Source organism: Pagrus major, chromosome 12 (assembly GCF_040436345.1).
Source record: "Pagrus major chromosome 12, Pma_NU_1.0".
Lineage (NCBI taxonomy): Eukaryota > Metazoa > Chordata > Actinopteri > Spariformes > Sparidae > Pagrus > Pagrus major.
The window spans coordinates 17,425,363-17,438,725 of NC_133226.1; the positions used below are offsets into that span (position 1 = coordinate 17,425,363).

Here is a 13,363-nt window from a genome sequence, read left to right on the forward strand (position 1 = left end):
TAGAGACACAATAGAAACAAAAGATAAATGCATCTACTCTCTCTCACACACACAGACACACACAAACATCTCTCTGCGCGCTTTCTATAAAGGCCTTTTGCAGTCTTTTTCAGTGGTCACATTGTCTTCGGTTGCCTGTCGTCACGGGGCAAGTTACGTCAATGACATTTTCTCTCTGAACCCTCAGCTTCTATCAATAATGCCTTTGCATCTTTGAATGTGACACTCACACAGCCCAAAAAACCCAACCCCCATCCCATTTCTCCCTTCTCCCGCTGTCATGGACTGTTGCAAACAAATCTTGAATCCTCCAAAGGTTATTTAATACAATTTTACAACAAAATTAGCATGTAAATGTAAGTTTTTTTTACATGTGCTAAAAATAGGCGATTGAATCTTTCCCATTGCCAGTAGACAAGTTTGCAGTTCAATTTATTTATTTTTTTTTGTTGAAAGTGTGGTGTGTCATGTTTGACACCATGAACTTGCCAGAAAAAAGCCAACAGTAGAAAGCAGCATGGAGGCGTTTGACAATGTTATGTCCCTACTTTTTTTGGGGGGGGGTTTCACATCAGGTTTTCTATAAAACTCAACCCCGTCTGAATGATGTTTGAGTGTTTGCTTGATTGGAGATGGATGGAAAAATATGTATGCACCAACTTCCTTAACTTTAACACACATTAGCCTAATTTTGGAAAAGGGTTGAAAATTTACGTGACCACCCTGGTGGCATGTTTTCATCAAACAATACGGGTGGGAATCAGAGAGTAACTCCTAATACAATATGATTCCCGATATGTTGCCCGCGATAACGATAGTGTCATGATACAGTGATCCTGTGATAATCGTTACATTGCAACACACGCATGTTTGAATAAAAACATTCGGCTCCATTTGGCTCCAGCGTATCAATAACCGTATTTCAAGAAGAAGTATCAAGATGTATCACCATATCGATATTTTGTCCAACCACTGTTAAACACCCGTGACTGCTGAGTCATTTGACCCAGGAATGAATGCCAGTGGTACTCTTTCCCAATGAAGACAAAAGTCACATGTTATGGGCCGTAAGGGGGTGTTTTTGTGCAGTGTGAAAGGGGGTTTCAAAAACAACAAGTGTGCTAATTTATTTCGTAAGGGAGTTTGATTTCAGTGACTTGAACAGAAGCACACACGGACACATGCAGGAAGGCTACGTCATCGGCTGAATTATTAATGAGAAAAGACGTCATGCTAATAAATTGCAGCTGACATCTCTGAGGTTTCACTTACTGCCAAGCACTCCTGTGAGATATAGAACCACTGTATTTCATACAGTTTGCCATTCTGCTTCAATTGCTGTTGCTGACAAACAATATATGACTGCTACACGGCAGCACTGGTGCCTCAGATGAATAGTGGTATTGTTATGTGCATATGAGTCAGTGAACTTTAATTGCATAATGATTGTGAGGTGAGACCTTGCTAGTTTTTTACTTAACATTGTGACCAAAAGCATTCGTTTAAAACTAGAAATGCAGACCGACATAAATACTAAGGTTTTATGAAGAACATAAAACATTTTTATCACTCTCTTAAGCCAGTGGTACCATTTTTTCATGATTCAGTTAAAAAGATGTACTTTTATGTTCTCATAAAATATTTCCTCCTGGGTTTCTTTGATCTACAGACCCCTTTTCTCACTCATTCCCTTGCTCCCTTGCTCCCTTTTCTGTTTTCTGTTTTCTTCTTCCCCTCAGGCCTGTTTACAATGGAGGGGTCTGACAGATAAATGACTATTACCGTCTCATCGCTCTTCTCTCGAGTGAAATCAAGGGTAAAATAGGCCGGTGCATTGCGGTGCATATAATGAGGCCATTCAGAGATTGATCATCTATATGATGTGGTCCCCTAACGAGTTATTGGTATTACACAAAGCAATAAAGGCTCTTAAATCTCCAGAACACAGATTGTTATGGACAGCACATGTCAAAACCTGCCTAATGTATATTTAGTGGGCACAGACATGCACGCAAACAGACAGATACACTGACACATGTTCTTTCAAAGAAGGGATAAACAGGGTGATTATTTTTTCAGATATTGCATGACAAGCTTATCAATATATACATCTCTTCCAAATTAGACAGATCACGTGTGAAGAGTCTTTTGTAATATACGACCTGTGATTGCAGGAATATAGAAAATGGACCGTGTGTGGGGTTTTACAGTATGCATCAAGCTGTGACGTGGCTTGGAGTAAATTATTTCACTTAAGGCAAATAAAAATCTTAGGCTTAGGGTGTGGTTCACTACATAAGTACCGTAGAAAACAAATTTGCTATCGCTGTTGAGGCAGAAAACAAGCAGCATCACATCCCCAAGGATGTTTTTGTCCTCTAAATGACAATTTTAAATAGAAACATGCTTCCAAGTAACACACACTGAATTGTGTTTGAATGTCTTCTTTTGTGCCCTTGGCTCTTACAAGGTAGTAGTGTATTATTTTCAACCCTTTTACTCTCATTATTTAAAGATTTGGTTTATCTACCTGAGGCATAAATAATGTAACCTCTGAGATATTAAGCCAGTGTTGGAAAGTTACAAAGTAAGTTTTTAATATTATTAATTACTCCCATATTATAGAAATTGAGATTTCCTGTCTTTTTTTGAGTGTAAAGCAGGTCAAGGTGCAATAAACTGTAAATACTTTGAAAGTATCAAAAGTTTAATCCATGGAGAAGTGCATGCAGCCCGTATTCAGAAACTGTCCCTTTAAATGAGCTGTCAGGACTTCTGTAAGGCTGTGGCTGCAAAAACACCGGCAGGGCTGTGGGGGAAACATGGTGTGCGATGCCTGCTCAGGCCTCTGACGGCTGCCCAATCAGAGAAAAGTGTACTTTTCAGGAGGGGGGCCTCAAAGAGACAGGCACTAAAACAGAGCATTCAGACAGAGGGTGAATAGAGGTGCTGCAGCACTGGACAGTATGAGAAAAAAAAATTAAACTTTTTCTACCTGACAACCAAAATAAAAGTATGAACCTGAAAATGAGCATAATATGGGGGCTTTAAGTACTGTGCGGGAAGCTGTTGAGGGATCATGTCCTCCCATGTGAGGTATGACCTATTTGGCAAGCAGCTTGCGTGTAAGTGAAAAGCAACTGTTTGTGACTCCACTTAAGTCGAACAAGATGCATATGGCTATACATACCCTCCCCAGATGAACATTGGAGTCAGAAGTTACAGCTGCTTGTGGGAAACTGTCCATTAAAGGAAAAACAACAAGCCACATTCATCTGTAAGTATGTGTTATTTGTAATAACATGGGCTAAAACAGAACACTCCTAAAAAGGCTCTTTAATGTGTAATCGAGTAGATGAAAATAATTTTATCATCTGTCACTATAAACGGACGATGTTAATAAAAGGACAAGTGTGGAAGTGCCCAGTTTGATGCATTTTGTTTCTATTCCTTGTTTGCACCATGTCCTTTTTATGTTTTCTCTCCGGGCTATGTGAGCAGGAGGTCTTTGTCTAGACTTGACTGACCTTACATGTCCTCTGAAGAAATCAATGAGCTAAATCAGTGAGCAAAGAAAACTGAAGAAGAGGTTAAACAAGAGTAATGCAGACTGATTGTGTCGAGTTACATCACTTCAACATCCTCCCAGCCAAGGTGCTGCCATACAGATCCACCACTGAATTAGTGAGAGGAAGAAAGTGAAGACAGAGGGAGTGGCAAAGAGGAAGGGAGGAGAAAACATGTCCCTTTGTTTGGCAGTGGAATATATTTTAAACAGCATTGCTAATTGAGTTGAGCTTGATTTATGGATGCAGAAGGTGGATGTGGCAGGTGTAATGGTGGAGACATTAAACCATTAATATTAGACTAAGTAGGATGAGGCAGGGCTAGACTTTTAATGCTCTTTAATGTAACGTCTTACTTAAAAACAACCAGGGCACAGGAAATTAAATGGAGAAAAGGGAAAGGAGGAAAGGGAAGGAAAGAGATAAAGATGAAGGATGACACCTTGAAATTGAGACTGGGGAGGGGTCGGGGGAAACTATGATGACAGAGTTCAGAGGTACATCTTCTGCTTTTGGAGAATGCAGAGCACAGCTGCTCCCCCGGGATGGGGCTGTCACTGCCATGGTAACTGTGGGACAGAGTTCACATCATTGTCCCTGGTGACTGTCCACCAGTGTCTCTCTCTGTGTGTGTGTGTGTGTGTGTGTGTGTGTGCTGTATCTTATCTTTATGAGAAGATTTTGATGTTCATGAAAAAACATCTTTTTGAAAATGTAGGTCATTGTTGTCAATCTTCATTTCTTCAGAGATATTTTGGAAACAGGACTCACCTGGTCTGTTCTAGGTTTCCATTCCATCGCGGTCCACACAGTTATACCAAGTATGAGTCATAAATGTGATTTGGCAGGTGTCACTAGACGGTGTAACTCCTTAACAGATGGTGTTAAAAACATGGGGTATGGATTTTAAAAAATATGCCAGTTGGACTAGGATCATGTAACAGTTGAGAGCATGTGCAACATAATTACTTTTCCCCATTCCGTCAATGCTAGGTGCAAGTACACACATAAATACAACTTGTATATTGTGAAATAAAACAGGATGTCGTGTTCTAAATTTCTGGATACAGTTTCTAAACACTTGACTGTTCAAAGTGCAGGAAATTATTGTTCATATATATATTGTTCATTTTGACTTCAAAATGTCCCAGTTTGGAACTCTTCAGGCTGTACAGTATCTGTTTCAAAGTTTGTGTATTTACCAACTATAATTTCCTTTTTGTTAGACTTTTTAGTCATTTCTATCTAACAAGCTTTTAGATTTTGGACCTAAGCCTAAATGGAACTGAGCGACCCAAATCTAGGAAATGTGGAACTTCACCATCTGCTAGTGACTCTAGTTCATTCTGAACCCACATAGTGTGCATGTGTCTGTTACCTTCACCAGCTGTTAACTGAGACATTATGAAGACCATGTAGCTGCTTTGTGAGGCTGTAATGCTCATAGGAAAGAAAACCAAACAGTTAGAGTGATGAAAGTTGAAGTCCAAATTTTGTTTCCGTTTATTAGCAATAATTGTTTTAATTGGCCAGAAAGTGCTGTTAGAATATAGGCAGCAAAAATGTTACTTGTGAGACTTTATGATAACATGGCAATGGGCAGCAAATATGTGAAAAATGTGAGAAAGACAGTATTTTCTGAGCATTTCTGAATTTTTTTTTATTTTACCTTTATTTTACCAGGAAAGAAGTCTCATTGAGATTAATGATCTCTTTTTCAAGAGAGGCCTGGCCAAGAGGCGTCAGCACAGTTATACCAATCAGATAAAAAATGTTGAGTCATTTATAAAATGTATGACACTGGATGTCATGGTAGTCTGTAAAGTTTAGAGATGATCAGCATTTTCATGATTGCAAAGTAGCACTAAAAACAATGGAAAGTTATTCAGTTAAAATTTGAGTTACACTGGCACCAAGACCATGTATGTCTGCATCAAATTGCATGGGAGTCCATTCAACAACTGTTGAGACAGTCCACTCTGAACCACAACGTATAACCTGCTGGTGACGCTAGCGGGAAAGTCAGGGGACCAACGAAGTCCTCTTGGGACCATGAATGACAATGTGCAAAAATGCGTGTCCAGTTGGTTGGTTGGTCAGCAGGATGAAACACAACTATTGAACGGATCTCTACCAAAACTTGGATGGAGGTTGGTTCTTCTAGTTGTTGAAATATTTCAACCTGGACCTAAGTCGTGGATTGACTGACCTTGCCATCCATATAGCCTACTTATGTGGCTAAAATCCTTGAGTTTTTATAGTGCTAGTAAGGAGAAAAGAGAGATGGGGTATGTTTCCTGCACACTGCACACAAAGAATCGTATGAATTGAACATGACCTAAAGTGAAATTCACTGAGGCTTGTAAACTCGTGGTGGGAAAATGTCAGTAGCCACTGTGGCTGCCTCATGGCCTTGAACACAATGTGCGTAATCTCTAACATGATGAAGTTTCAGCTCATCGAACACATAGAGTTGCTGGCCAACAATGCATTAAATCAGATCCTCTCAGTGAGCTGAAACCAATCTTTTGCTGTTTGATCCTTCACCAGTAAGATGAACAAAATGCGTCCACTTCTAAAATTGGAAATGTATATTTGCACAATTCCAATTATCATTGTTGATAGCTTATTTTAATGTGCTGTGGCTGTTTGTAATTAAGAGTAATGTTGCCTGGAAGGGGTTAGTGTTAAGTGGCTATTCGCTAGTTGGAACAGTAATGCTGGTCATGGTCTATCTACCAAGATGGATGTTTTCCAAGATTTAGTCCTCTCTCCTCTCCTGCTTTATGTCTCTCCCTCTGCCCTCTTCCACTTACTCATCTCATTTCTGTGTCATTACCATTCTCTGACTCCCCTCCTCCCTTCTGCTTGTCTTATCCACTTTGTCTTCTCCATCTATTCACTCTCCTACCCTGCATCCCACTCTCCCTGCCTTTTAGTGCTGGTTTTGTTTCCTCGCTTAATTGAGGCAACGCCAGAGATTGTATTGTGTTGAATCATTGATGACTTTGAACCACGTTTCAGTGCACGTGTTTTGTACCTGCATGTATACTTGGACATATATGTGCACACAAACAATATCTTAAGATCAGACATGAGGCCAGGCTTGAAAGACACAAGGGGTTAACATGATTTTGTGTGTGTCTCCGTGTGTGTGGAGACTGTGAGAAGGAACAAGTGTATCTGACAGGACAGGTGGCTCCATTGTGTCTCAAGCCATATCTTCAACAGTCAGGGGTTTGTGTGTGTAGGACAGGGATAGAAATATGGGGTGTCAGCGAGGATGAGAGGGGGAAAGAGAATCTGTCTGTGTAGATCTCAGGTCTAAATACATGATGGTTAGAGAAATAAATGTTTCATACATGCCTTATAAAACAATCAAAAGTCATGATTTTTCTGACAGTGGCTCACTATTCTAACTTGGACCACCATGAACAAAGAAAGAACAGGAAAAGGAGGGGCAGAAAGGGATAAATACAGAGGCTTTACTTCCACTTTCCTCCATGGTTGCTTTTATGAAAGTGCATTTCATTCTAAAAATACCCCTCATACACCCAGTGCGTTGGTAAGAAGCCTTGATGCCTTAGTTATAACACTACTGTGAACCATTTAGATAGGCTCACTGGGAGGTTAAGAGGGAGTTAGAAGGCAAAATGAGAGGTCTGGATCACCTTGAGGCATTTGTATATATCTGTGAAAATCTAAACCAGTCAAGTTTATGTTTGTAGCCCCGAGTCTCAGAGGGCTTCACATTGACCACATTCGGAAATTGGGAAATGAAAACAGCATAATCAAAACAACCAGGAGTATTTCAAGATCTGATAAACCTTGTAATACTCAGAGAAAGATCTCTTACTTGAATAATAAGGCATCCTGAGAAGTTAAATAAAGCAGGGTTAGCATTTAGGATCAGCTTTTCTTCGAAATAACTACAATTATAATTTTGTTTGATGTTTAAATTCCTCCTCCATCCATCCATTTACTGTTGCTCATGAGAAATATAATCCCTCCAGAGTGTTCTGGGTCTACCCAGGGGGTCTCCTAGCATTTGAACATTCCCAGAAAGACTCCAAAGGAAGGAGTGCAGGATGCATGCTTATCATATGCCCAAAGTACCTCAGCTGGCTCTTTTTAATGCAAAGGAGCAGCAGCTCTGCTAACTCCCTTCTGGTGTCTGAGCTCCTTATCCTGTAAGACTGAGCCTAGCCACCCTATGGAAGAAACTGATTTTTGATTTTATTCTTTCGGTCCCGACCCAAAACTCTTGACCATAGGTGTGGACTGGAATGTAGATTGGCCTAAATTGAGAGCTGAGCCTGAAGGCAAAGCTCCCTCTTCACCACAGTCTGGTACAACGCCTGCATTTCTGATGATTCCGCACTAATCTGCCTGTCGAGTGTACACTTAATTTTACCTTCACACTTGAACAAGGACACAAGACTGATCTCCCTCACTTGGAGCAGCAAATAACACCCAACATGGAGGGAGCAATCCACCGTTTCTTGACCTCCTGCTGTCACTTTGACTGCTTGAGTGTCTGCTGAAGTTCATGGTCTGACGAGCCAACATAACCACATCATCTGCAAAGAGCAGAGAAGCGATGTGAGGTCCCCGAACTGGACACTCCAACTGCTTGAGTCTTGAGATTCAGTCCATGAAGATCACAAACAATCAGTGACAAGCGACAACTGTGCCAGAGCCCAATTGATGAAGTACTCTACTGCAAGTCACACCTTTGGCCAGTATATTGAATAATATCATTACGTTATAGCTGTTGTGGACCAATTGGATATTATGTGTTTGAAAGATTAAGTCGGTCTGCAGCCAAAGTCAGTAGCTCTACTCCCTAATAAAAGATATAAATATAAGGATAAAAATAAAGTTTCTATCAGAAGAACAGTGAAAAATAGTCATGTAAGAGTGTGTTTATCATACTTTTAATGGCCAATACCAACAGCTGTGTCATTGTTGCAACTGAACTGTTGCTGTCAGAAAACAATACAATCTGTGTCATCATTACTTTTGTTTGTGAGGCACAAATGTCTTTTTGTTAACAAATGGGAATCAGGAATCAAATTTGTGTTTGAATTAGGTTTATTTTTCCATCCGGTATTCATCTAGTGCTTTGCTTGGCTTAATTTCAGCACCATACTGGAGTGTTTATTACCAGATGGTAAAATAATGTAATTTAATTGGGATTTAATTTGGCTTGCTATATGTTCGTGTTCCATCCAGACTAGACTTCTGAGGCCTGCCTAAAACTATTGGCCAGCATGGGGAAATGTCAGATTTTACTAGTCCTCTACCATAACATAATAAACACAACAAACACATACAAGCCTTGGTGTAATATCTGAGTCTGGAGGAAGAAATCAGATAAAAGTTTGCAAGGGGTTATTGGGTTGATGAGATGAGATGAGACAGATTTGCAGATGGCTTCAGTAAGTGATAGTAGGTGTACACAAAGCAAAGAAAGTTGAGGCTTTCCACTGCGCACATCACAAAAATATGCGTTATATTGTTGCAGGAGACACAGTGACCCTAATTTCTGTCCTGTGTCCAGACATACCGTATCCAGATTGTGGCTATATTCACACAGATTATATTTTACACCCTTTAATATACAAATAACCACATACATTACTTCTTCTAAACTAAAAACACAAACAATAAAGACTAATTTCTATCTTTCACGCTCTTATATAGTATTTATATGAGCTTTATCTTAGGACAGTATAGATAACATTAGTAAGGATTGTTTTTGTGAGTTGATCCTGAATGAAAGTCCTTAAAGCTCTTTGCAGAGTTGATGAATACAGGTTGAAAGTTTAGAGGCGAGAACAACCAGGTCAAGAGAATCTGGGGAAACTAATTAAAGCTGCAAAAGTAAACAGCTTGTGAAATATCATGAGAGCTGTTTGAGAGGAGGCTACATTATCTGCAATTAGAGCAGAGCATCTTGTGACTGCAGCTTGTCATCATGGGTTAACTTGACCAGCACAATGAGGCCCTTCACAAGACTTTGAGCAATGCTATCTAAGAGTTTTTGCCGTTTGGTGCCCCAGCAGTTTTGCAGTATTGCAAGTTCATTTATACTTTGGTAAAAGGGACATTTGTACACATTTGTTTGTTATGATTACATAACTGATGATCAAAAACTAGTGACTCTACGACATTGCTAACACAGCCAAACATCAAACAAGTGCAACAACAGAAGACACAGCAAATCAGATCATATTACTTACTAGTCTAGTCTAGATTGTACCAACCCATTCAAGTTACATACATGCAGATTGGGAACGAAGAGGTACCCTATCCCCTTATTACAAGTCAGTGTACCATTAAAATGATTTTGAGGCTGTTATTTCATGGTGAAATAGTTACATAACATTACTTTAAAGAAGTCAAATTGATGTTACTTGTTGTAAAGCTTATTTAAAGTCATAAACATGCTTATTTTGGGGAAAAAAACTCCAGCGTCATTACGTGAAATGGAAAAAGAAAACTTCCTTGCATAAAATCAAAGAAAACAAGATCTTTAGTCGAATTAAACAATACAGTTATGTGGTTTTGAATGATGTTGGCCCACTCAAAATGCATTTGTAATGATCCTCCCACTGAAGGCTTTGTGAGCTGGATGAGGTTACAGCAACGTTCAAAACCGGCAGATTTTGGGAAGGAGGTAATGCGGATAAGATGCCAAAAGCAGGAAAGGCAGTTTACTTTTTGTGTATGTGTACACTAAACACACATATTCAGATAAGTGTGTGAGGGGGATATTGTGTTTGGCCCTGGGAAGTGGAGGGCTTGTACATGTGTGGACATATACAGTATGCTGAAGTGATACAAACATGAAAAGATGGATGTGTGAACAGATGGGCAGCGGGTGGTAACACTTTGTAGCAGTAGTCTCGTCAATTTCTGCACGAGGTTTGGCTTGTTATTTTATTCCACAGTGCCTGAGGGCATAGTAATAGTTAGTTTGACTGAATCAGTGCAGCAAGCACGTGTAGTACTGTAACTATAGCAGCACCCGTGAGCAAAGCAGCAGTGTATCACAATATGAATTCACTGGCACTGGCCTGTTGTCAGTGTTATGAAGGAAAATGAGCATTGGAAAGTACAATTTGTTGTTTTATCCTGCGTAGTTGAATACAACCCACAATAGAAATACTGCACGTTCTATTCCTTACTCTGTCATCCACTTAGTTTGACAGTATCAGTGACCTGCTTCGTGAGGTTGCAGACATTCCTCATCCAGGAAGTCTGTCTCTGGCCAGGTCATTAAAAACTGTATGCTATGCTCAGTCAGGGTTCAGTATGTGGTCCGCCTCTTGGGCAAGTCACAGCTGGACTATCATCACTTACTCTGACATTGTGACCTTCTCAAAAGACATAAGCGTCATCCTGTCTGATCCTTGCATTACGGCTCAGTCACACCAACATCCAGCCTGACAGAGATATTTCAAGTCCAAATTCAATAACTGCTAATGGAACAGCTGTGATAAGTGGGTTTGCTCATGGCAGCAAAGTAAATCTCAATCATGCCAAGTTAAACATGTTTGATTTATGTTTATAGACAGTGCATTAATTGTCCAAACAGATTCAACTAATTACTCTCTGTCTCTGTCTTTCTCTCGTTCCTTTTTCCAGATGCTGGAGCCTAAGGTGGATGCCCCTTCATGTGAGCTGGGCGGAGTAGGAGGGGATCGAGGAGGTGTGTGCCTCCATCTGCCCCCCCGCAACTCAGAAGGTGAGGAAAGCAGCCTGTACCCCTCCAGTCCCTCAGAGCCCCCAACTCTGGGTAGTCCTCACCCCTCAGAGCCTCTCACCCCTTTGGATGACATCTACATGCCCCTTGGAGGTCTGGTGGGATCCGGAGAGCGACATAAGGTGCCTCCAACACCACCTCCTTCTACCGAGGGTGAGGACTGCAAGAGTATTGAGGAGATGGAGATCTGGAGAGAGGAGAAGGATGAAGACAGCAGGAGAGAGGAAGGTTTTGTTGATGATGAGGAGGATGAGTATAAGGCCTGCAGAAAGAGTCCAGGAAGTGAGGGGGAAGAGAAAGAAGAAGGGGAAGAGGAGGATGGAGAGAGGAATGAAGAGGAAGTGAACCTCAACCTGGTGGTATCAAACACAGATGAAGACAACGCCTCGGAGCCACCTGACACCAATGCTCCACCTTCCTCCTCCTCATCCTCGTTTGTCATCCCCGAGTTGCGTCTTGATCGCTCCTTCAGCGCCGACGCCCTCTCCTCACCCAACACTGATGAAGAAGAGTACGACGAAGATGAAGACGATGAGTCCGAAGAGGAGGAGGATGACGAAGACGACAGTGACGATGCCTACCTGCAGCGTAGCGACAGCAAGCGCCGCAGCATGGTGGAGGGTGCCACCTGTGAGAAGCACGGAGGAGGCAAGCTCAGTGTGCAGAATTCCCTCCGCAGGCGCACCCACAGTGAAGGGAGCCTGCTTCAGGACCCCCGCACGCCATGTTTCACCTCCGACAACGCCATCAACTGCCTGGAGGCGGGGGGAGCGCACCACAAGGGCGGCTGGACACTGCCATCACCTAAAACCCTGAAGAAAGAGCTGACCAAGAACGGAGGCTCGATGCATCAGCTGTGTATGCTGTTCTCTGGGAGAAAGGTAAGAGGCTTCACACTGAAATGATAACAGATACAGAGTCATGCAGGAATAGGGTTAGAAATACGAAATTAAGTCCAAATTCAATAAATTATGCAAATTTTTCTTAGACAACATTGAAGGACTAAAGATATTATGATAGACACAAATACTGGGATTTGGTCTGTTATATTAATCAGAATATTTACATTTTTCAACTGACCTAATTTACAGAGTGGAATATATAAACCTGCTCTCTGCCTGTGTGTCCCCTAACTATTGCATCAGTGAGTGATACCCAGGACAAAGTTTCAGTTAACTGGTTTCTGTTAAAAGGGCGACATCAAGTGGGAAAATAGAGCAAGTGCAGGGTTTTATTTAATTTGAACAAAAATGTCTGTCTGAAAAGGTTATCTGCTACAAAATGCCACAATAGACTTATACATATACAACAGCAGGTATATCGTCAGTGTATTGCAACTAGAGAGTCTTGTGTTTGAATATACAGTATATTTAACTACCCAACTTGAGTTCAAGTTGCAAAACATTGTATAAAAACTAACTTGTCTCAGACCGTTCTTAACCAAGTTCACATTCTCTATTAGCGAGTAAAAAAATGGGAATTCTGCTTTAGTCTCATTTGCATTTATATAATCTCTCTGTTGAAGTCATAAAAGCAATTTTCTATTTCTATGCTTCACACAGCACAGTTTCCTCGTATAAGAAACGTTATTAAACCTGAAAGAAATACATACATGGTTAAGTTATTCAACAAGAGGGGTAGGGAACTTAATCTCAAACCTCTTCAGCAAGGTTGCAGTATTTAAGCTCCTTTACAGACTGACATTGTAGACCAGACATCCCAGAACATGACACTGAACAAATCAAAGACGCTATTCACCAAATAAATAAAACCAGCTAGTAACACTGATTTACATCTCTTCATAAGAAAGTACAAATAAATTAATGTTTACACACAGGCAACACTGTCATTTCGTGTACAAAATGCAGATCAGTAAACTAAAAATAAATAACAAAAGTTATACAAATAAGAAACTTTTTTATATAGCTCCTTTCTTAGCAAAGTTACAAAGTGCTTAACAAATAGAAACAAAACCACACAAGGCAGATAAAATAACAATAAAATGAAGATCAGCTGAATAGAAATC

General features: G+C 40.6%; 1 protein-coding gene across 1 annotated transcript in view; it reads left to right on the forward strand.

The window, feature by feature from the left end:
• Nucleotides 1-13,363, forward strand: part of rgs3a (regulator of G protein signaling 3a) — a 105,805-nt gene that overhangs the window by 54,725 nt on the left and 37,717 nt on the right. The window contains 1 exon segment of the mRNA XM_073477451.1: nucleotides 11,220-12,218. Within this exon segment, the coding sequence (XP_073333552.1) occupies nucleotides 11,220-12,218 (999 nt within the window).